The sequence below is a fragment of the Chlorocebus sabaeus genome, unplaced genomic scaffold (assembly GCF_047675955.1).
Source record: "Chlorocebus sabaeus isolate Y175 unplaced genomic scaffold, mChlSab1.0.hap1 unalloc_scaffold_620, whole genome shotgun sequence".
In the NCBI taxonomy this organism is placed as follows: Eukaryota; Metazoa; Chordata; class Mammalia; order Primates; family Cercopithecidae; genus Chlorocebus; species Chlorocebus sabaeus.
In genome coordinates, this window is record NW_027327949.1 from 15,516 (window position 1) to 40,351 (window position 24,836).

Sequence of the window (24,836 nt, forward strand, 5' to 3'; positions counted from 1 at the left end):
ATGAGCCCCAGAGCCAGTTCCTGACCCTCGTGGGTGTGTCAAAGCTGATCTTCCAGGAAAGGCGGCCTGGGAGGGCTAACCCTTAGGAAGTGAGGGCCGGGGGGGAGCTGATTTTTTGGCCCTTAGCAGAGCTGTTGCTGACCTGAGATACAGTCGACGGTTATCCCGAAGAGGTCGTCTGCACAGCCACCGTTTGCTGTCAGGTTGGAGAGAGAAGTGCTCCTCCCCATGGGTTCTTTCTATTTTGTGGCTTTTTCCCAGTTTAGCTGAGCAGCCTTTCAATGCAGATGTCAAGGATTATTAACATGTCTCCATTCTACAGAGCAGTCGGCCAGCTTCTGATTCTGTATTTGTTGGGGGACTACTCCTGTCGTGTGGCTGTCATGTTGTTAGGCCAGTGTCAGCCCAGCGTGGAAGCCGCAGCCCAAGGCACTGGGAAGCCTGTGGGGCTCTTGCTGCCAGGGCTCTGATGGGAGTCCGTGCGCTGTGAGAATGATGTCCGTTGAGCAGAGCCTGGCAAGGAGGGGGTGTTGCTGTTGCAGCAGTACATGGAATTTTAATGACGAATGAAACACGTTTTTAATTATGACCAGAGTTCTATGCTCTACATTTCTTCAAATGGAAATGTGTTGAAATGAATTTGCTGTTAATCGGTTGTCTCATGCAACACTGTGTGCTTGAGAGCAAAGTAGGATGTGGACTTATCTACAGAGCTTACCCCTCTCAACAGACTATGATCATTTGGATGGTGCTACACAGGAATACGTGAGAATTCGTGTGAGAAAGGTGATAGGTGCAGACCTGTGTGACCAGCAGGTGTTGGGGGAAGTTTAAGAAAAGCTTTTGGCTGAAGTGGTGTCAGGTGCGGGTGCTGAAGTGTGACGTCTGACTGGCTGGATGGAAGAGTACATGTCTCTGGGGCTGTGGGAAACAGATAAAGGAGGAGGTGGACAGATGTGGGTTGCATCATAGGAATGGCAGCAATTCAGGCAGACCCAGGATCAGGCTCCCATGGGGGAGGAGTAGACTTCAGGAGCCAGGGAGCGTGGGGCGGGGGTCATGCCCAGGCCTCTGCGGGGCTTGCTTCTGTGTCAGAAGGGCCCTGTGCTTGGCCTCTTTAAAACTGTTTCCTGATCCATAAAATGGGCACAACAAAATCTACCTTGTGACACTGAAGCTTAAATAAGATGATCTACATGGTGACTTCCTTCCCTTCCTGACACATCGTAGACTCACAGCTATGGTGCAGTGGCAGGCTGGATGGAATGCTGGAGCTGCTTTGTGCCTGGTGAAGCCACATAGATTTGTGCAGTGCTTGTGACTGCCTCTGAAAACCTTTGGTCATGGCAGTGGCAGCCTCGAGTAGCTCTTGGCATACATCTGTCTGTGGAGTGCAAGGTTGGCTGGAGCTCTGAGGCCATTGATACTATCCAGGGTTGAGCTGATGGGACCCTAAAACATTGGGGAAGGCCGAGAGGAGTTGGCTGCCAGAAGCATTGTAGCTTTCTGGCTTCGAGAACTTGCTGATTTATGGACATAGGAAGATAAACCCAGATGGCTCTAAAATTTTAAGTCCAGAAGAAAGGCAGGAGGTTACAATTGCTGAGTAGGCCAAGGTTGCCCTGTCCCTTTCTTTCTGGCTATCGTTTCTCCTCATCCCCCTGCCTTTGTGGGCAGGAGGGCCTGAGCTGGCACAGTGGTCTATGTCATCGTGACAATGGCCGGTTATTACCCTGCAGTAAGAAGTCTTTCCACTTTATTTTGCAGCAGTAGTTAAATAAATTTAAGGAGTGATGGTGTAGTGGTATTTATTTCATTTTTGCTTTTTTTTTTTTTTTGAAGTATCATTTTAACTGAATGTTATTCCCAATTTCACTGATCACTTTGAGAGGCCAAAATACGCTTTGGTTTGTTACTTTGTGTTTGACTTTGAGCTAGTTTATTGTCTCACAGGAATGCCAATTATTCTGTTGTCATACATCATTATGTATCTCAAATTGTGTTACTATAATACTTAGCTGAATTACCTCCCTTATTTTGGCTTTTACAAAACTAAAATCTGAAACACAGGATGGTGCATCTCCATTGAGGGTTGTTCACAAGTGTGACTTTTCCTGGCATGCTTGAGCTTCAGTGACATTATTTTATAGAAACACTTTGTAACTGACAACACAGCTTAGAAGCTCCTGTAAAGGGCAGGGTAGGCAACGTGTTATGCTTTGTGGGCCACAGAAGTCTCTGCATATTTTTCTTTTGTTAAAACTTCAAAGTGTAAAAATCACTTCTGGTTCTCTGGCCAAGGCTGGTTCGGGGATCACGGTTTGCAGACCCTTGGCAGCACCTTACCTGAAAACTGTTCTCCCATGCGGTGAGAGGAGCCCACCTCATTGCTACAGCTAGGAAGATGGTGCCCTCATGCTGGAATTTACTTCAAACAAACTTGAAAGCTCTGGCACCGCTGTTCATTTCCGTACTGTTGCAGGCCATCTAAAATATGGAGCGTGCCTTGGTGTTTTGATTTTATTACTCCTCTTGAACGGCTCTGAGATGGCACATCGCGGGTTAGACACTTTCAGAAATGATCAGGCAGAGCCACAACCATCTTGCAGATCAAGTGAAGTTTCTTTCTGAAAGCTTGTTACAGGCTTAAATTTCTGATCCCTTTCCATCCACTGATCTTGTATGATTGGTTTCTTTTTGCTCCCATTTGTGTCTATGAAACTTGTTGAACAGCATCTCCCCACCACAGTAGAACTTTAGCTCTGATTTCATGCATGAGTCGGTATCCTCACTCCTCATTTGCGAGGAAAAAGCGCTGCAGGTGCTGCGTGGCTTCCGTTCCCTCCCTGCGCGGGGATGGATCTGGGAGGTATTTGAGGTGTGTGAACTTGCTACCCCTAGAGCCCCCTTGTTCACTCCCCTGGACCACAGTCCTCCCTCACTGGTTCACTCTCCTGGGCCTCACTCCTCCCCCCTTCACTCCTCCCCTGGACTGCACTCCTCCCTCCTTTTTCATCCCCCGGACCACATTCCTCCCTCCTGGTTCACTCCCTGGACCGCACTGCTCCCTCCTCCCTCCTCACCCCTGGTTCACTCCCCTGGGCCCCCACTCCTCCCTCCTGGTTCACCCCCCTGGGCCCCCACTCCTCCCTCTTAGGGGCTCGGTAGTTTCTGCTGTGCTTGTGCCAACACCATAAGGCTGAGTGGCAGCTCCAGGGCTGTGGCAGCTCAAGCAGCTGTGGCGTTAGTGCAGAGAACTGCAGGGATGCAGCTGCCCCCTTACTGTGAAGCTTCGAGTATCGTAGTTGGTGTGGGAAGCTGGGTGGGACGTGGAAGTCACAGGATGAGACAGGAGCCTCCCCTCAGTCTCTGTCAAAACTTCTCAGCCAGGCATGGTGGCTCATGCCTGTAACCCCAGCGCTTTGGGAGGCCGGGGTGGACGGATCACCTGAGGTCAGGAGTTGGGGACCAGTTGGCCAATGTGGTAAGACCCTGTCTCAACTAAAAATTAGCGGGGTGAACTGGTGCCCACCTGTAGTCCCAGCTACTCTGAAGGCTGAGGCAGGAGGAATCCCTTGAACCTGAGAGGTGGAGGTTGCAGTGAAGAGAGATCATACCACTGCATTCCAGCCTGGATGACAGCAAGACTGTCACAGAAAAACAAAACAAAACTTCTCTATATCATGCTCACGGCTTGTAAGCAGAGGAGAGAATGTATGTTTGGCAGAAGTATTCAGATTTAGGAAGTCTTTTCTGATTCAGAGAATCAACAGCTCAGTTAATTATCTGCCGACTTTCAGTCGTGTTGTGGCTGGGAGCAGGAGTGACTGTTAAAACAGGTGCCTGTCTTTGGGAGGCCGAGTAGGGTAGATCACAAGACCCAGGAGTTCGAGACCAGCCTAACCAACATGGTGAAACCCCATCTCTACTAAAAACATAAAAATTAGCTGGGTATGGTGGTGTGCACCTGTAATCCTAGCTATTCAGGAGGCTGAGGCAGGAGAACTGCTTGAATCTGGGAGGTGGAGGTTGCAGTGAGCTCAAATCGTGCCACTGTACTCCAATCTGGGCAACAGAGTGATAGGCTGTCTCAAAAAACAGAACAAAACAACCACCCCCCCAAATGGTGCCTGTCCTCCTTCCACGAGAGTTGGGTTTGATTTGGCGGCTCTGAGATGGGGCCCTGGATACATGGAATTCCAGATTCTCAGATGATGCTGATTTGGGCTCTGTGCAACCAAGTGAGTCTTAACATTTAGCTTCTTTCCAATTACAAAGAATTGTTATCCCTTTCTGAATAAGTCAGTGCATCTCAAAAGATTTGAGCCACTGGAACGTCAGTTCTGAGATGGCTTCCTCAGCCATTGATGGTTTATGGAATGGGATTTCTGTTGTCCAAGCCTTGGTTAGGAGGCAGTACGTGCTGTGGATGAAATGTCTCTGGCATCACAGCAGCCACAGACGCTGCTCTGTGTGGTGCCCATGGCCACAGCTGCACCCCACTGGGACCCTCTGAGGTGCTGCCGTTGTCTTTGAAAACACAGCCTCCATGCCAGAGACTCAAGAAATCTCGGCCAGGGGTTGCTATGAAGAAAGCCTGGGCTTCTGTGTGCCAGGGTCTATGGGCCCTCGCCTCAGGAGAGGGCAGGAGAAGGTGCTGACACCTGTCTCCTCAGCACCGGCATGTTTTGCTATCTGAATGTGTAAGCGTCAAAGTCTAAGTGAACTGTCAAACTATCAGTGTGCGGCGTGTCGGTGCTGTTTGTTTGTGACGTGCTACGTGAGCAGAAAGGCAACTGTAATGCTTCAGGGTTTGGTGGAGCCTCTGGTGGGTCAGTGGCACATGCACCAGGTGAGCCAGTAATAGCAACACTGCTTCTGAGGAAGCCTGGCACTGTTACCCTGCGAGGGTCATGTGAAAAAGCGTGTTGGTCAGATTGCTGGCCAGGCTTTTAATAAATAGTAACTACAATTAGTTTAAAAATGGGCTAAAAAAATGTTTGTTCAGACACTCTAAAATGTAAGCTACTACTTTTTTTGGACTGAAGATCTTAGAAAGCCCTAAAATAAGGCATTGGTTTTAGAGGTTTCATTTTTATTCTTTTTTTTATTGGTGGGTTTGGAATCCGCCCCTCTCCATCAGGGTCCGACAGCATCTGAACGCCGGCCTTTGCAGGAGTCCAAGGTGCTGCCTCCAGCAGGAGAGCGGGTGATGCGGATCTGAAACAGCAAATCAAAGCTGGGTGCCCACACGGCCCTGCCTGCTTCCCAGCATGTGAAGTGCTGGTCAGTGGTTTCCTTCCACCCTTGGACTCAGTTATTAGACTGTTACATACCTCTGAGCAGGGCGCCAGCCTGGGAGGGTAACTCCTGCTTTAGTTTCCTTGCTGTGCTTGACTCCGTTTCGTGACCATAAGCACGCATTTTTACGCTTGGGTTTTGGGCAACTGCAGGAGTTTGAGATTTAAGTGCATTTGATGATATGCCTTTTAAAACTTACATTGTAGCATATCCGAAAAGCACGATTTTATATCCTTATTCCTTTAGCACATGTGAATTCCGTGGTTTTAAATTCTAGGTGAAGTTGGATTAGTCTGGAAAATGCCATCTCTTACTATTGGAAAAGCTGATTGCCCCTCATATGCCTTGTTTAAAAAGAGCTAAATGGAAAAGGGATCTTCTGGCCTTACTATAGTTGCCAACAGTTTCACTGCATGTGAATGTGTGGTTTTGAAAGTTTGACTCTGCATTACAGGGGTGTGCGTGTTTGTCTAGGCCTTTTTTTTTTTTTTTTTTTTTTTTTTTTAAGAACTCAGATACTGTTTCCTATTTTTAGGAGTCTCATGTGGTTTCCTCAGCTGAATTTAAACTTGTGGAAGGGTTAGGGTTAGAGCTGTATTTCAGTTGCTGTTGGCTCTGATGTGACTTTGTGGTGTCTGAGGTTCTGCCCAGAGCGTGGCGCTCTCTGCTGAGTGTTGCCTGTTGAAGGCCCGTGTGGAAACTTTCCCTGTAAGCTCGTCGACCCCAGCAGTCTTGGTTCAGAAACCTTTGGACTCGCTGAGACTTCACACAGCCTTCTAAATTTTCTTTTCATTTTAGTGTTCCCCATTCATTCAGATGTTTTCCAGAATGTAAGTAAGCTGCTGAATGCAGGGTGGGGGGTGCCCTCCGTTGGCCCTGGGGAGAAGCATCGCTGTTTCTCCGGACGGAGCTTCCCGCCCGCCATGACGTGCTCCAAGATGGAGCGGGTTCTTTGGCAGAAGTAACCATCAAAGGCCCACCTCTCAGCGGCAGGGTGGCTGTGGGTATGCGACCTCACGGCCATGCCGGCCCCTTCCCGTCAATGGCACCAAGGAGAGGAGCAGGGGGAGGCCTGGGATATGTGCTTCCGAGACTGTGTCATCCGTTTGTAACTAGACATGCAGAGATAGTGTTGGAGATAAGCAGGACACAGTGTCTCTCCCTAATGAGCGCAGGCGTGCCCTTGAGAGGGTCAGGTTTCTGTGCGGTTGATCCAGACTCAGCCTGGCTGTGGCAGTGCAGGTGACTGCTGGGCTGTGGCAAGGCTGCACCCATTGTCCATCTGAAATGGCCCCATTCCCAGGCTCGCTGTGCCAGCTGGGTGCCCAGGCCTGACTTCCTGCCAGGACGGAGGCCCCATGTATGTGGGGGACGGGGGGAGGTGGGGGTCCTGCTTTATTGCCGTATCCAATGCCACACAGGGTCAGCACTCAGGAAACGTGTGCTATGTGGGTCAGCGATTGAGTTCAGAAACCTGGAAAATTCAGCAGTGCAGGCTTCGGGCATGACCCGTCCAGCCCTCGGGCTCTTTCTCTGAATTTCTTTCCATGACATCCTCCTCATCCCAAGGACCCCTGTCCCCGCGTGACTATTGGCAACTTCAGAGCTTCCTCTGCCTCCCCTCCCAGGCCCTGGTGTGGCTGGGGCAGCTAGTGGCTGTGCAGACCCCACAACCAGTAGATCGTAGGTGCCAACGGCTTGGGCCTGGGTTACCTGAGCCAAGGACTCCAGTGCACGGCTGGATCAAAAGGCCTTGGGTTGCAGAGAGGGTGGTTGGATATTGAAGGACAATCTGCAAAGGAGAAGGGGAAATGGGTGTGCTGGATGGGCAACTGGAGAAGTCTGTGCAGAGCCTGGGACCCGGTGCAGTTGCAGAGCTGGCATGGGGAACCTGGTGACACGGCCAGCGTGCAAGTGGGCAAAGTCAAAGGCTTCAGACCGACATGGAGGGGCTGGTCTAAAACGATCCTCCTTTTCCTTTAATCCTAGCGACTGCTGGCTTACTGGGTGGGGGAATGAGATCTGTGGTGGCAGCGAGGAGAGACAGGGATTTTAATTAAACCCCTCTTTCTGGGAGAGGGGAGTAGCCGTCTCCGTAGAACGGTGAAGCATTGTCATCTCAGGCAGCTCAGGCTGCTGTAACGAAACACCATTGACTGAGTGGCTTATGAACAACAGGAATTTCTCACAGTTCTAGAGGCTGGAAGGCGGGATCAGGGTGCCACACAGGTGGGTTCTGGTGCGGGCCACTTCCTGGTTCATGCACACCTTCTCTCTGACCCAGACACAGTGGGAGGGTGACGGATTTGCTGGGCTCCTTTCTGAGGCACAAACCCCATTCATGGGGCTCCAGCCTTGGGAACTCATCACCTCCCAAAGACCACCTGACAGCATCGCATTGAGGGTGAGGATTTCAACCTGTGTTTTGGGGGACAGGCAGGCAGTTCCTAACCATCACTCTCTTTGTGTATTTCTGACTCAACATTGAGTCTGCATTCGGCTCTCTGCGAGACAGAGCCTGTAAGCATGTCCACATCGGGGACAAGGGAGCTGCCAGGGGTGCGAGAACGGGGTTTCAATGTCAGTCGGAGCTGCTTTCCTGGCACATGTACTCATAAGCTATCCTGGCAACATTTGCTCTTCACGAAGAGTCGATCAGGCAGTGGGGGCAGCGGGCGTTGTTGCCAGAAGCTTGGAACTGATGGGCAGCAGAGAAGGGGCAGAGGCCACGACCTTGGGGGTTCAGCAGTGCCAGGTGTCTGCCCTGTGTAGGCCTCACACCTGTGACTGTGCAGGGACTGAGCCGACCGGGGCTTGCTGGCCAGTGTGGCTCTCATGCAGATGATTATCGGGGTGTGCTTTCTATATAATGTTCCCTCAACCCCATGCCCACCCCACCAGTTTCTGTGCCTAGCAGAAATCATGCTGCATCTCCTTAATAGGAAGCTCTGAGTTGCCTATCGAGGTGTAGGAATAGCACGATTTGGCTCAAGTCAAAATACTTTGCAGTGAAGATGCATGGAAGAGGATTCTAGGCTTCCATTTGACGTTTTAGACTGCCTGAGTGTTACAGGACTGTCTTGCTTGTTAAAAAGCACCAGATGGGAAAGGCTACTGGTTAATAAAGGAGACTTTTTACATTAGCACAGAGAGGGTGGCTTTTGAGACAAATTCAGTGTAACGTAGGTGTGTGTGTGAGCCGTCAAAGGGACCATCTCTCTGCTGGCGACACATGTTTTCTGGTATTGGTTTTGTTCTGAAAAAGGATGAGTGGCATTCGGTAGAGTCATTCCAAAATTCACCTGGAAGGCGTCCACATGGTACCTTGTTTTCTCCTGACATTCGGGCACCACGAGGAATTATTCTTGTCTTCAGCACTAGCAGGAGACTTTTCCTGAACACCTGCTTCTCTTTGGCATTGTGGGTGTGAAGGGGTCAGAGTGACCCTGTCTTCATGGAGCTTTCAGACACCACGGGGACAGTGTGGCACGAGTGTCAGGCTCGGGTGGGACAGAGGCCTTCCCCAGAAAACAGCTGTGGATTCCAGAACGGCCCTCGACCCCTCCTCCCTCTGTTCCTCCACGTCATATCTGAATTAAGGCTGTTCTATCATAGCGGGGGTGTCATGTTAACTGGAAGTGTGCTTTTGTTCTGGGCAGCAAATAAATTAATGGTATGTTTGCCAAGGACAGCGAGATCTGATTTGATGAATCCAGTGGGGAAAAGGAGAAGGGGCTTGGTTGGGTGGGGACTGGTTTGAGCACACACCATTCTTGGTGCCATCACTTTCTGCAGCTGAACCCTGCGTATGTGGCCCATTAATCTTGTTAGTCCAGTGTTACTGGGTGCTGGGAGTTTCTGTGGGCTGATGGCAACAGTTTACCATTGTGTTTAGAGAGGATAATAGAACTTTATTGTGTCAAAATCAGATGATAACCATTACCATGTGATTGCTTGGGTTGGCTGGGGCCAGGGATGCTCACAGCCTTTTCTAAGGGCTAAGATCTTGTTTGAGACAGTCTCACTTTGTCGCCCAGGCTGCAGTGCAGTGGTGCCATCTTGGCTCACTGCAACCTCCGCTTCCTAGGTTCAAGCAGTTCTCTCTGCCTCAGCCTCCTGAGTAGCTGGGATTATAGGTGTGTGCCACCACGCTTGGTTAATTACAAAAATGTTTAATATAGGCAGGATTTTGCCATATTGGCCAGGCTGGTCTCGAACTCCTTACCTCAAGTGATCGGCCCACCTTGGCCTCCTAAAATTCTGAGATTGCAGGCTTGAGCCACTGCGCCCGGCCCAATCCTGACATCTTCTAAAGCTGCCTTCATGAACCAAAAGCCAGTCTATGTTTGAAAATCAGGCTTGAAGAGCCTAGGAGGAGAGGGATATACTTCAGCTAAGTAAGTAACTATGCATATGTTAAAAATATGGGCCAAAACCTACCCCAAATGTTAACTCTTCTGCTTTGTGTTTTGTATCCATTTATGGTTATTCTTTCAGTATTAAGATTTTTAAAGATTCTTTTGATAATTATGGATGAATTACTATTAAAACTGAGCTGCATTTGTAACACTTTAAAGAACTAATTGGATGACATTATTTTTCTCGGACGCATTTTGGATAGTTACATAATTAATGTTTATCTCTTTGCCAGAAATCTTTTTTTTTTCCCCCAGAACAGAAACCTGAAAAGAAACATTCCTTTGCAGTAAGTGCTATTTCACTGTGTGACAATCAATTTTTGAATGTGAGAACACGATCGTGTATTTTTGGGATAATTCTTGCTTAATAGTGATAATGCTAAGTGTTGAAATTATAGAACAATTTGTTTCTTTGAAAATTACTATTCGCCTGCTCACCAGGTGGGAGCTGATGAGAACGTGGATGTAAAAATTAAATTATATTTAGCTTGTATAAAATAAGTTAAAAAAAAAAAACTTTTTTGTTTTGTGCTACTACTGAAGTTGCTTAGCTGTGGAAATGAGGTTATTGCAGGCACCTAGAATTGTATCTCCTTCACTTCCATGATGGGAAGAAATTCTCCAACAAGCACAGGAATCTGACTTTCTGATACTGAGACTCCTAGGCATGAAGTCCCATGGAAGGGGTGGTGATTACGTGAGTGTTGGCGTTGATGTGGGCACCCTCCAAGCCGGACGCGGGAGTAGGGATAGGTGAGTGTTGGCATTGATGTGGGCGTCCTCCAAGCCGGACGCGGGAGTAGGGATAGGTGAGCGTTGGCGTTGATGTGGGCGTCCTCCAAGCCAAGAGCAGGGAAGGGCAGAAAGAACAGGCCCCTCAGGAGCCATGAGAAAATAAAGTGTTGGCAGCAGTGGTAAGGGTTGGTGTCAGGGGCCAGGAAGAGGTGGCGAAGGGGGCATGTGCCTCAAGGCAGCCCTGGAACCCACGGTCCCTGCGGTCCCTGCAGTGAGGTCTGGTCTGCAGGGGATGTGAACGGCCACACGGGGAGGCCCACAGACAGCCTGGACTTGGCTGCCTCAGAACTCTGGTGGACGTTGCAAATAGCCCCACAGGGTTGCAGTGCACATTCCTCGGACAGAAAGAAGATGCTTGGAACTGTTCCAGGCACGAAGCCAGTGCCCTGTGAATAGTGGCCGCTGCTGTCGTGACTGAGTGCCATCCAACTGGGGCCATTTGCTCTGCTCAGTTCACTTAATTGGGCCAGGAATGGGGTTGCCCTGCCTTCAACAACCTTGACGCATTGAACGAGGACTCAGTTGATAATATACTCTGTAAATACGCTCTCTCGGCTAGAGTGAGCAAAGCCCAGGGAGCGGGTGGTTCTTCAGTATTAGACAGGTGTTTGTGGCAGGGCCAGCTGTGCGGCTGCCAGAGCCAATGTGACCAGGAAGCCTCTCCCCCCGGAGGTGGCCAGCATTCCTGTTAAACGTGGCGTAGGCAGAAGGTGGGCGCTGCTGGGGAACTTGCTCATGTTCCTGTTTTCTGATTGGAAATTCAAGGTTTCTGCACATCCTACATCGAAGTTGTACATTGCTAAGACTGTACACATTTCAACACTTGTGTTTTTTTTTCTGCTTTTCGGATCTATACAACCTGGCATTTGGCCGTGGCTTCCAGGACAGGCTGGATGCAGAGTGAAGTCCTCTCTGCACTGTCGATGTTTGCAGATGTCTTTTTGTATAAACTTTTTCTTGAGACTTTCAATTGCCATGCACATAACTCTACCAGTTACAATCGTGAGCTAACAGGGGTTTTTGGTTTTACTTGGATGAATGTTTAACATTTGTATGCTAGATTTGGGGGTGGAGGTCATTTATCTGCTTTTCATTTCCTCCTTGGTTATACTTAGTGACTTTCAGGTAAAGTGTGGAAGGCGTGGTACAGTGTGAATTGCAGGTCGCACTGTGGTGCAGTGGACGAGAGACGCGGGCTGCAGTGGTGTGCACAGTGCATGAGAGAAAAGAGACTTCCATCCTCAAGGGAAACACACAACAATTTAAAAAACTGATGATCTAGCTTACATGAGGTCCAACAAATTCAGTTTGCAAAGTTTAACTTCTAAGTTAATTTAGTAATTTTTCCCCTAAGTCATTAAGTTAGTAGCTTATGTTCAAATATATTTCTTTTGTCTAAAGCAAGTCATAAATTCTAAAATGAATGACTAAAGATGTAATAATTTAGGCATACAGCACCTGAAGAGAAAATTGACAGTATGCTAAAATATTGGATACAGATGCTTAAAAAATATAATGTAGCATTCTTCCAATGCATGTGCTTTTAGCATGTAACTTGGTGAGTGGTTTTGAGCTATGTTTGTAGGAATGTGTATCTTTGAATACTTCAGGGCACCACTGCAGATGTGTGCGTGAGATGTGTAAATACTGAATGTTCTTCTCCCTTCCCTTAAATGAAAAGCATTAGCTCTCTTTTTTGTATTTTTATTTTATTTTTATTTTATTTTTATTTTTGGAAGTAGACTCTTGCTCTTGTTGCCCAGGCTGGCATGCAGTGGTGCAATCTCGGCCCACTGCAACTTCTGCTTCCAGGGTTGAAGTGATTCTCCTGTCTCAGCCTCCTGAGTAGCTAAGATTACAGGCACCCACTACCATGCCCGGCTAATTTTTGTGTTTTTATTAGAGATGGGGTTTTGCCATATTGGCCAGGTTGGTCTCAAACTCCTGACCTCAGCTGTGATCTGCCCACCTCGACCTCCCAAAATGCTGAGATTACAGGCGTGCACCACCGTGCCCAGCCAGTTCCCTTCTGTACTGATTTATACAGTTTTTGCTTTTTTTTGAGAAGTGGTCTCACTCTGTCGCCCAAACTGGAGTGCAGTGACGCAAACCTTGGCTGACTACAGCCTTTACCTCCTGGGCTCAGGTGATCCTCCCATCTCAGCTTCCTGAGTAGCTGGGAATAGACACATGTCACCACGCCCAGCTAATCCTTTTTTTTTTTTTTTTTTTTTTTTTTTTTTGTAATTTTAGTAGAGACAGGGTTTTGCCATGTTTTCCAGGCTGGTCTCAAACTCCTGGGCTCAAGCGATCTGCCTGCCTCGGCCTCCCAAACTGCTGACATTACAGGCGTGAGCACCACATCTGGCAGTTTTTTTTTTTTTGGTCCTTCCAGGATTAGAAGTCGATTTTCAGAAAACCCTTCACACTTGCAAACTTAATTTTCCATAATAATATGCCTCTAGGATAAAAACAAGACAGAAACAAAGAAGTATGTGTGGACTGCAGTTAAAAATTTTCAACACAACATAGCTTACGAGAGGTGACATTTACAAAGAGCAGGAGGGCCCGTTCAGTGCCTTCCAGGCATTGGCAATGGCGGTCTGTGGGCGACCCTAAAGTGTGCAGCGTCCTGAGATGTGATCGTGGTGCTCACGCTTTTACCGAGGGCCTCGCAGGAGTACCGGAGGCGGCTCTTCTGCAGGCGGCCAGCCAGGCGGCAGCAGCTGGAGAAGGAACAAACGGTAAAAGACAGACGTACACGATGTTATTGTGGCAGAGAGGTTAAAAGCAGGCTCACTTTGTTCTTCAAGTTTTAAATAACTAATAATGAAGTCCTTAAATATGTATTGCGTTTCTGGATTTTACAGCAGTTGTGGGTGTGTCTGTCTCTCTAGCTCCCGTTTGGGTGCTCCCTGTGAAGAGATCTCAGAGATGCCACCTTTCTTTGTTGAGGAGACAGTGTCTGGAGAGCTGTGAACCCCGCGGTGAGGGGCGGGTGACTGACCTGGGGGGAGGCTGGGTCAGCGTGGGGATCCACCCCCACTCCACCTTCCTGTAGGGAATCCAGTTGTAAGTCTTTATGATATGGGTAAAAGGAACCTGGAAGAGGTGTTATTTTTTAAGAAGTAAGTGCCATGCTCTTTTTTCCTCATTCTTCTCCGTGTTTAAGCAGCATTGAAGGATAAGGCACTACTAGCATGTTTGTTTGGAAACGATCTTGTTGGTTATTTTACATTGAATCTGATACTAAGGTTGCCTGGTAACAGAAGTTTCCCTTAACAACATGGAACTCTGTTGAATCTATTGTCCCATTGGCTAAGCCTTCTGAAGTCAGTGCGGTGGCAGCTGAAGAGGCCGCTTCCCCTTGGAGGAAGCCCCTGGATTGGCAAGAGGCAAGGCCCTTGACTGAGGGAGTGAGGCCAGTTTGCAGGGACCCCACATGGCACCTGCGGCTCTCTCCTGCCCCCTGCTGGCTGGCCAAGCAGCCTCGCGACAGTGTGCTCAGTGTGAATGTTCACTGGGCAGGCCAAGGGTTTTGTTCCAGAAACACTGACTTCAGAAACGGCCGGCCGTGTGTGTGGAGCATGGCTTACGTGTGTCTTAAACCTCTTGAACAAAGCAAGTTGATGTTTCAAATGCAAGAAACATCATTTCCTCCCATTGCTTTCTTTCATTTATTTTAGCAGTGTGTTTCTTCTGTGTTAAGAATGAGCCAGATTTCCCCCTCACCCTTTTCTAGCTTGGCTTTATGTCAGTCACACTGGCCAGAACAGGGTAAATTTTTTAGCTTCTCTGCCTTAGGAAGAACCTGTCTTTATTGATTAAAAGTGAGAGGATATATCCAGTCCTTGGGGTCGTGTTTCTATCCCTGCTAGACTAGGGGAGTGGTGAGCACCATTTCTCTGGAGACTGCCTCTCCCGCCTGCGTTGAGTAGCGAGGCCGCAGGGTCAGCTGTGGGAGCCTGCAGGAAGGGGTTTGAGTGCCTGGTACGTACGAGCTCTGGGACAGAGGCGTGCCCACTGGGGGCCACTGCCTGGAACCACAGCCTTCCTGGTGAGACGAGAGGTTCTGAAGAGAGCCGAGATCATGCCCTCCTGGGCAGGCAGTTTCACCAATATGTGCTTTGGAAGGAGTGGATTCTGCCAGTCATGGGCGTGGTGCTGACACCCTCATGGTGGCCCCCTCCGGTCCCTGATAAGCTGACCCAGAGAGGGTCCTCATCTGCAAATGGGACAGTGGCCCCCTTGGCACATGGGGTTACATCAGTGACTTGGCCGCCTGGTGCCTCCTGGAGAGCAGCCGCTGGCCTTTACCTTAGATGTTCACGTCCAAACCAGCTCCAGAGTTTGCATGAAAACTCCCAGCCCTGTTGGAGACTCCTTAGTTCAGCTTGGCACAGAACCTCGGAAAACAGCAGTTCTGTTCCGGGTTCTTCCTTCAGAACTGAGTTCCAGTGCAGGGAAGGGAGCGGAGGGGCCGTGAGGTCAGCTGCAGCCTCCTGTGCCTCCCACTCGAGCTGAGGGCCATCTCTCTCCTGGGCTTCTCCCTGTCGTGTTCCCTGGTGCTCTACTGGCTTTGCAGAGGTTGGCAACGGCTCGTTCCATGGACTTCCTTGGGCCCCGCGCTTGACTCCTGTTCACTGAATGTCGTTAGGGTCCGGCCATCGCTGGCTTTGCTCTCCTTTAGCAGTTTCTAGATGTCCAGGCTTGAAACACTGCAGGCAGGCAGGGCCATGCTTGGGATCAGCCTTCTTCTTGTCAGTACTACTTTGACTAATTGCCTGAGGCACCGCCGGAGGGACTTGCTATTTTTAGAAGCTAATTCAGGTTTAAGACGCCATCTAGGTAATGAGAGAGTTCAGGAAAGCTGTATCTGAGCTCCAGTAAAGGCGGACTCTTCCGTCCCAGCTGTCACTGTGTTTACACTCAGAGGAGCACACGATCGGGGGCGTGGCTCAGGTGTCAGCGCTGCGCTGTTCCACGCACCCACAGCAGCAGCCTGGTGGGACTAGAACTCAGACACGCTCGGGCACAAATCAGCCTCTTGGGAGAGCTGCTTACCTGCAGAATTCTTTTGTCATTAAGTGGTTGATGTCATTCTTTGAATGAGTGACAGTAATTCCCCACCTCAGGGTGGGCTGCGGGGGAGATTCAGTTGGAAAAATAACCCATAAGGCTTTGTGGCTCTGGGGGTCCTGATGCCCCACCCACATTTTCCTTCCCATGCCCGGGATTCTCTAAGACAAAGGGCAAGTCTTAAAGCCTTACGACATCCTAAGTCTTAGATCGCAATTAGAGAGAGAACCCAGTACAGGTGGAACAGTGACACCCTCAGAATTCTGCACTGGCCCTTCAAGAAGGCAGTTGTGGGCTCTTTGGACCCTTGACGGGCTTCTGTCCTCTGTCCTTCCTAAGCACAAAGATGGGAATTCTTCCCATTGCCTGTTTCTCTCCCCATCTCGGCTTCTACACAACGCAAAGTGGCCCGCTAACTAGAGCCCGTGTTCACTTTTGAACACATCAACCAATTATTTTGGGAGGAAAAGAATCTGCCAAAGAAACGAAGTATAGGTTGGAATGGTTTAATGAAGCCTGTGTTTATTCAACAAAGTGTGTTTTAAAATTTCTTCCGAAGATCTCAAGTGAAAATTTCCCAGTGGGTGTTAAACTTTGGTGCACAGACTCTCATGTGGCCCCCAGTCTCAAGTCCACACCCCCACTTCATGCTTTTACTCTTGGCTGAGTCCCATGGAGGCCGGTTAGGGAATCCTGCAGGATCAGCCCTTGACCAGGATGGCTGGCTGGCTGGAGAATACTGTGCTTATGTCATTCAGAGACAAGCATTTCTTGAGCGCCTGCTGTGGGTGCTTGGCCGGGTCCTGCTGATGGTGCAGTGGTGGAAGTCCAGCCCACAGTTCCTGCCCTCATGGAATTTGTAGCCTAGTGAGGACTGCAAGTCAAATAACCACGAGCTAACTGCAGGGAGAGACTCCAGGGTGATTTCTATGAAGAGAGGACATGGGGTGCCCCGAGAACCCCTGACAGACGAACTTTGCCATTAGAAACCAGGCGGCATTTTCGTGAGAAAATGACATTTCCCTCCTGGTCAGAGCTGAGGAAGGTGCCTGTGTGTGTTCCGTGGCTGCTGTGACCCTGACCACACACCTGGGGCTGGAAAATAATACTCACTGTCACACAGTTCTGGAAGGCAGGAGCCATGGACTGAGGCCAGTGTTTGCTCCAGGAGAGTCCCTCGTGGCCCATTCAGGTGCCCAGAGCTGCGGGCCTTGCCCGCCTTGTTCCCTGGTGCCGCCTCCTCCCATGTAGGTGTGCAGCATCCTGCTCCAGGGCCTCTACACCCCTCATCTGCTGATGCAAGTGGTGGCACTTAGGGCGCACCTGGATAGTCCTCAGGATTCCTTTATCACCGCATGAGGGAACGTTCTCAGGTTCCAGGCATTAGGACCGGGATTCTTTTGGGGGCTGCTCTCCCGCCCACCACTGTACCTGAATGCACACAGCAGCCAGCATATCCAGAGGCCCCAGGAGGACCTGAGGTTGCTGGATCTAGAGCGGGACCTGGTATCAGAAGCAGGCGGGGCCAGGGATTCCCGAGAAAGTCTTGACGTGTACTTGAAGTGAGCCAAAGGGTTTTGAATGACTGGATCAGATTTATGTTTTTTATAGATGGGTCTCCAGTCTGTGTGAACAGATTGGAGGGTGCCGGGATGGGAGCTGAGGCCCAGGCAGAGGTTTTGCAGAGTCCCAGGAGAGGGCGCTGCAGCCCGGACTCGTGTGTGGGTGGGAAGGTGGCCGATGCATTTCTCTGCTGCTTTTCTCCCCACTGAGCTTGGGTCCTCGTGGAGGGCGGATGGCAGACATTTCACTTGGGGACCTGATGCCTATGCATCCGAAAGACTCCCCAGGCACCTGGGTCTAAGAACCACCGTCTGCCTTTGAGTAGAGTTTCTATAAACGTAACATTCACTGATGAATGGAAGATGGCCACAGATCTAAAATCACAGGGAGCTTTAATGGAAGAAAATAGAAGATCACAGCTGTTCCCATGGACTAAGCTGGTAGGTGAGAGCCCCCTAACTTCTCAGCTCACACCTAACGGTGTCCGTGTCTGGTGAAAGCTGCTTCAGCAGGGACAGAGAGCAGCGTGGAGTGAGCTGGCTTGTGGGGTCGTCTTTTCAGTCTCCTCTTATGGGTCCTGGGAGAAGGGAGCGGCAGATGGCCAGGCCCCCACCACAGGTCATTGAGGTCATCTCCAGGTGGCTGCCACGGTGGGGTGGGGGGGTTGGGGGCATGTTCACACCCACTCCAAGGGCACATCCCGGCTGCTGTACACCCTTCACCTCTGCGATGCTGGGACCGCATGCTCAGGCGCGGTGGGGGCCCTTGCTGCACTTACTCGTCGGGGAGCTCTGGGATGGTGGGTGCACCCTGGCCCTGGGCTGGAGTGACTGATCTCTGTGACCAGACCTGCGACCACATCAAGCAGTCCGCCAGCGGAACCAAGCGGCGCGTGTTCATCAAGTCCATGGGCGGCTACCGTGGCTACCTGGCCAACATGGGGGGCTCACGGCCGGAGCCGATGCCGCATACATTTTCGAAGAGCCCTTCGACAGCAGGGATCTGCAGGTATGTGACGGGGGCTGGCCTAGGGGGACCGTCCCCTTTGGATCCACTCGGTGCTGTGGAGTGAAACATCGTATCTAGGGTGGTTTGCTTTTCGAGGGGGCATGGAGACAGGTACTACAGAACACGCCATGCTTGATGCCCTTCGCATTGCCCAGATGCCTCTCCCATGTGTCAGGTGAAGGCGGACGTGCCTGGTTGAGGACACCTTCTAGTCTCTTGTGTGAAACACGAGCTTGTTTTTTTGATGTAGTCTGTTGTGTAGTTAATGTTTTCTCACTTCTGTCACAAACGATTTGAGCGCCTCCGCTAACAATCACCACCCACGTCTGCAACTGGCTCTGAAGCTTGCTGCAGCTTCTTTTAAATCTTGAGGCCTCTGATGCTGCGTCTGCCTCTAAACTGACACACACACGGCCGTGGTTTTTTGGCATCTGTGGCTCTTTTAGGGAAGAGTGTCACCGAGCCCGGGGTCTGCCCCTGCTTGGATGGCACAGCAGAATCCAGGCCTGGACCCTGCAGTGTTCAGTTACTAAACTCCATGCAGGATGACAGGCCTTGGCAGATAAAATGCAACTTGAACAATTGTCTTTAGTTAGTTATATAAATAAATATATAATGTTATATATTGCTCTGCAACCCAGGTTGGAATGCAGTGGCATGATCCCGGCTCGCTACAACCTCCGATTCCCAGGTTCCAACAATCCTCCTGCCTCAGACTCCCGAGTAGTTGGGATTACAGGCACGTGCCACCATGCCCAGATAATTTTTGTATTTTTAATAGAGATGGGGTTTCACCTTGTTGGTCAGGCTGGTCTCGAACTCCTGACCTCGTGATCTGCCCATCTTGGCCTTCCAAAGTGCTGGGATTACAGGCGTGAGCCACTGTACCCGGCACCATTGTCTTTTAAAAGGTTAGGATGTTACTTGTTTCTGGGCCAAGTAGATCAAGTAAAAAGGGCCTTGGCGTTGTCACTAATTATGTGACATGTGAATCACGAATTTCTTCACTATGTCATATTAAATACTTGTGGAGTCATTCACTTCATCATGATGTTTCTGTCAGCGGTGGGTCCCATAAGATGATATTGGAGCTGCCCCAAACAGGTGCACTGTTATTTATCTTTTATAGAAAGATTATATATATTAAAAAACATATGTTATATACATATATATATATATTTTTAACTGTGCTTTTCTACATCTAGACATGTTTAGATACACAATTGCCTGCAGTATTCAACAGTCTCAGACATTTAGGTTTGTAGTCAGGAACAACAGATATGTGGCAGGCCCTGCCTCCTGGGTTTGTGAGAGTTCACTGTAGGATGTTTGCACAAGGCTCAAGTCACCTAGCAATGCATTTCTCAGAACATATCCCCCTGTTATGTGACTCATGACCGTATTTCAGAAATCTGTCCAAAGATCCTGCCTCACCAGCATTCAACCTGGCAAGAGCTTCAGAAGAGAAATTATGATTTTTTGTTGTTGTTGTTGAGATGGACGCTTGCTCTGTCACCCAGGCTGGAGTGCAGTGGCACAATCTCAGCTCACTGCAACTTCAGCCTCCTGGCTTCAAGTGATTCTCCTGCCTCAGCCTCCCAAGTAGGTGGGACTACAGCACCTGCCACCATGCCCGGCTAATTTTTGTATTTTTAGTAGAGACGGGGTTTCACCATGTTGGCCAGGCTGGTCTCAAACTCTTGACCTCAGGCAATCTACCCGCCTTGGCCTCCTAAAGAGCTGGGATTACAGGCATGAGCGACTGTGCCCAGGCTCCTACTTTGTGAAATTCTGCCACCGTGCCCAGTGACAGATTGATTAGATGTAAAAATCTCCATTTTCTTAGGATGAGTCATTAGAGAATTACCTCCCTCTTGTAATCCTCCCAAGATGATCTGATATAGGATGTTACCCTTTTCTAAGACAATCTGTTCCTTAAGAAATCTGTGTGTCGATGAGAGTTTACAAAATTCTCTGATCAGACACGGTTCATCAGGCCGTCATAGGAGATTCCATTGAAAGGCCACAGGTCGCTCTTTTCCTCTGAGAGCGCCGAGAGAACATCGTCATGAAAATAAGGAGCAATAGAGCCATGAATGAGCACTAGGCCAGTCACGGAATTATCTTCAGAGGGACCCTGTTGATTCCGGAAGGCGTTTCTAGTGGCCGCTGTGAGGGCTGCTCACATCAGTGCCCTGTGCTCAGCATTCATTGCTGCAGACGTGCTCTCGCCGCCTGGGGAGGCTCCCCGAGACCCAAGCTGTGAGAGCTTGCAGCCTCCTTGGCCACGCTCACCACCACGTGTGGTTGGCACTTCCTGCCCTGCAGGACCTGGCACACAGTAGGTGCTTAGCAGAAGTTTATTGTCTGATTAACAAAATGCTCTTTTCCAGTCCAATGTGGAGTGCCTGACGCAGAAAATGAAGACTAGTATCCAGAGGGGCCTTGTGCTCAGGTGAGTGAGAGACCAGGGCTGATCTTATGGTCACCGTAACACTGCGGTTCTTAGATTCTGCTCTGTGACTTTGGGCTGGATGAGTGGTAATTTCTTTGCCCCTGGAGTGCACTATACGCTGAGCAGTTGCAGAACAGAGTCGTGGTGTGTTGCTCTACAGACTTCCCCGCATTTAGACAACTAAAATTTTTGCTTTATAGTCTTACTCTTTTAGATATCTTAAAATCATTTCTCTAATTAGCACCTGATGTTTATGAAGGAAGAAGGAAATAGTCATCCCTCTTAGCCTCAGGGAATGTGTCCCAAGTCTCCAGTGGGTGCCTGAACCTGGGGATAGTACCCGCCCCCTGTATACATGAGGGGGTGGGTACTGATAACCATCTGATAACCAAGGCGGCTACTGAGTGACTCAGGGACAGGAGGCACAGACAGCATGGAGACTTAGGGCACAGGGATGATTTGCGTTCTGGGTGGGAAAGAGCAACACAGCACGAGATTTCATCACTCCCTGTTAGCTGGGCTTAGGTGAAATCGACATCCTGTGTCAGTTTGTTGTGTCACATTATGTGTCGCGTGTGTTGTCACTATACAACAAAACGATCTGCAGTGTATGCATACACCCAGTTAGCTGGGAGACTTTTTTTTTTTTTTTTTTTTTGAGACAGAGTCTTGCTCTGTTACCCAGGCTGGAGTGCAGTGGCGCAATCTTGGCTCACTGCAACCTCCACCTCTTCCAGGTTCAAGAGATTGTCCTGCCTCAGCCTTCTGAGTAGATGGGAGTACAGGTGTCCACCACCATGCACAACTAATTTTTGTATTTTCAGTAGAGATGGAGTTTCACTGCGTTGGCCAGGCTGGTCTCAAACTCCTGACCTCAGGTGATCCGCCCACCTCAGCCTCCCAAAGTGGTGGGATTACAGGCGTGATCCCCACCATGCCCAGCCAAATCATCTAAACTTTTAAGTCATGCCAAACATCACCAGCTTTAGGATTCTTTTGTTGGTGAGGTTTGAGTAATGGGGATTTTAAGGGAACTGTCAGCTTTCATGAAAACAGTGACAACCCCACTACTTGGAAATGCTTATTCAAATTAAACACTTCATCGAGTTAAAAACTGGAGCTTCCTAAGATTTAAAATGGATTATCAGACATGTAATATACTTGACACTCACCCCAAATCAGAATGACCTGGAATGAGCTGCATGCAGGCACACACATGTCATGAGCTGAGCCTGGGACACAGCGGTCCAGCATTCCTAACTCACACACACTCCTTCCTCACAACCTCCTATTCTTTATACTTTTAAACCAGAGCCCGTGAATTTATTCCAGAGAGCTGATGAATCCCCTGAAATGATGATGAAATAGGAGGCATATGTGTGATTTTGTTAAAGAATCCACAACGTTTATCAGATTCTTAAAGCTGCGACCCATCCCCACCCCAGATGAGTTTATGAAATCCTGATTGAAGATTTTAAAATATTGGAGATTGTTAGTTGACTCATTCCATTTATTAAAATCCTCCTCTTACTGGGCAGGGGGAACACTTGACACTTTTGCTTAACAGGCTGAGTTCAGGCTACAGGAAACAGAGATTGTGTTTTTTTCTGTTCCAGCTATCCATAAAGACCTAGAAATAAAAACGTGAATTCTGTGAAATAGAAATCGTCATTTCTATTTAACAACAAAGTGTTACTGTATAACTGATATTTCATATGACTCTAACCACCAACAGGGTGGGGCACCCTCTCCATTTGATAGAAACTTTGGAACCAAAATCTCTGCCAGAGCTATGGAGTGGATCACTGCGAAACTCAAGGAGGCCTGGGGCAGAGGTAAGGGGTCCGCGGAGGGAGGCCGTCTGCCTTGGTGAAAATGCTGTCCTATCGGGGAGAAGTAGGGTATACTGGTTCCTTCTTCAGTCCAGTACTGAGCTGCGTGTGATGTTCTAACTCCTGCTGGTCTCTGAGCGTTGCTATTTAACCAACCTTGGATTCCTGGGATAAGGTCAGCTTGGGCGTGGGTAACATGTTCTCTTTTATCACTGCTAGATTCAACCTGAAGTTCTTTTGTGCAGGCTTTTTGCTCTGGAGATCTTGAGCATCAGCCCGCAGTTTCCCTCACAGTTTAAGTGGGGCCTTCTATTTTTTGGATGTATGTTAGGACAACCTCCTTGCAACTCCATCTGTCAGAACTTCCAGTTTTGAGGAAGATTTGGCTGCTGAATGAATTGTTCATGTTTGTAGAACTATGCATGTTTTTCCTTAAATCAGTTTTGTAAGTTACATATTCTAACAAATCTTTAGATAAACTGAAAAGTTTTAAAAAACATGACATTTTGTATAATACAATTGTTAATTGTTCCAATGTGGCTGGTCCCCACTCATTCCTGAGTGGCTGTTTGTGCCAGCATCTTTCTTGCCCCCACCCCCCTCAGCTTTCTTCAGTCATACCAGGTGTGTGCTTTTTTAGGGCAAACCATTATCACTGCCAATGTGCAACGTAGAAGAATGACAGTCTACAAAAAACAGTGATGTGAACAGTTTCAATTGGTTTGTCTTTTTGAAGAACTGACTGATTCTTTCTACATCGATTTTCTTTTGCTAATTTAGCTATGGATGTTTCTCACTCCTCTGTGTGTGTATTCGTGGGCATCAATTTCTTAAGGTAATTTCCCTATTCCACTATTTAGTGAAAAATTCTCTCCACTGAGAGGAAAAACAAAAGCTGCTTTCCAGGAAGCCCATCAGGGCGATCCCACAAGAGCAGAGCTGCCCAGGCCAGGCGCTGGCCACACTGTGCAGTTGTTCTCAGCTGTTCTCGGCCGTTCTTGGCCATTCTCAGCCTCCCCCAGGCTTCCAGGCCAGGTTCAGGATGGTTGCCAGGAATCTCACTTCTCATCTCGCCCCATGATTCTGCTCTCCCACCTGCCCATGTGACAGGGTGGTGTTAATCTTTTTTAAAATCTTTTATAGGAAAAAAATTTACCACCGATGATTCCGTTTGTGTGCTGGGAATAAGCAAAAGAAACCTTATTTTTCAACCTGTGGCAGAGCTGAAGAAGCAAACGGATTTTGAGTAAGTTGGGGTCTTATTGCCTTAGCAAACCCAGCCAACGTGAGTACAGGACAGGAGAATGGCCATTGCTGTTGCTTTCGGCAACTCATTCAGGGGTTTGAGGAACTAGATTTTCTGAAGCTCAGTTAAAAAATACTAGGTCTTGGCCAGGCATGGCGGCTCACACCTATAATCCCAGCACTTTGGGAGGCCTAGGTGGGTGGATCACAAGGTCAAGAGATCAAGACCAGCCTGGCCCACATGGTGAAACCCCATCTCTACTAAAAATACAAAAATTAGCCAGGTGTGGTGGTGTACACCTGTAGTCCCAGCTACTCAGGAGGCTGAGACAGGAGAAATCGCCTGAACCTGGGAGGCAGAGGTTGCAGTGAGCTGAGACCGCACCTCTGCTCTCCAGCCTGGGGACAGAGCGAGACTCTGTCTCAAAAGAACAACAATAAGAAACCACCACTAGGTCTTTGGGAAGAATTTTTAGAAATATAAAAGCAATGGTTTCATTTGACCCTGAAATTGGCTTTATTATCTAGTTGATTCAGCCGACCCTACAAACCCCGTGTTTCTGGCAAGACGGCTCACTGTGCTGGCCGTGGCATCTCCCAGCCTCACTGCTGTCCCCCCATCCCTCCACAGGCACAGGATTCCCAAAGAACAGTGGTGGCTCAAGCTGCGGCCCCTCATGAAGATCCTGGCCAAGTACATGGACAACTATGATGTGTCGGACTCAGGCCAGCTAGAGCACGTGCAGCCCAGCCCTGGAGCGTCTGACCCAGTCCTGCCTGCATGTACCTGCAACCTGGACTCACCGTGGACCATCTGTTTTTGTAACACTTAAGTTATTTATCAGCACTTTCTGAAAGTATTTATTGACATTAATACCTAACAAGCAAGCACCTGTCACCGACCGTGTGCCCCACCAGCTCCAGTGCGTGCTGTCTGGACTGTGTCTCATGCTTTCAGATGTGTGTATTAAACGTTTGCCTACAACTCCAACAGTCCTCCGTTTTAGTTTTTTAAGTAGGAGATTAAAACCTCAATCTATGGGTGGCTACTAATGGTTTTCTCAGCACTTTTGTGGGCAAAGATTATAAAAATATTTTTAGTAGGGATCACTGAACTATGCACAAGTCATAAAAGGAGAA

General features: G+C 49.0%; 2 protein-coding genes across 2 annotated transcripts in view; one reads left to right on the plus strand and one right to left on the minus strand.

The window, feature by feature from the left end:
* Window positions 1–13,006: 13,006 nt before the first annotated feature.
* LOC140711323 (uncharacterized) overlaps window positions 13,007–24,836 on the minus strand; it is a 65,168-nt gene continuing 53,338 nt past the window's right edge. Inside the window, exon 8 of the mRNA XM_073014303.1 lies at window positions 13,007–13,240. Coding sequence (XP_072870404.1) covers window positions 13,167–13,240 — 74 coding nt within the window. The 3' untranslated portion in view covers window positions 13,007–13,166. The remainder of the gene's footprint in view (window positions 13,241–24,836) is intronic.
* On the plus strand, window positions 20,602–24,687 carry LOC140711324 (ATP-dependent 6-phosphofructokinase, platelet type-like). The gene is made up of 4 exons (XM_073014304.1): window positions 20,602–20,619; window positions 22,355–22,454; window positions 23,595–23,697; window positions 24,328–24,687. The coding sequence occupies exons 2-4, from the start codon at window positions 22,412–22,414 to the stop codon at window positions 24,527–24,529; spliced, it is 348 nt and encodes a 115-aa protein (XP_072870405.1). The 5' UTR covers window positions 20,602–20,619; window positions 22,355–22,411; the 3' UTR covers window positions 24,530–24,687.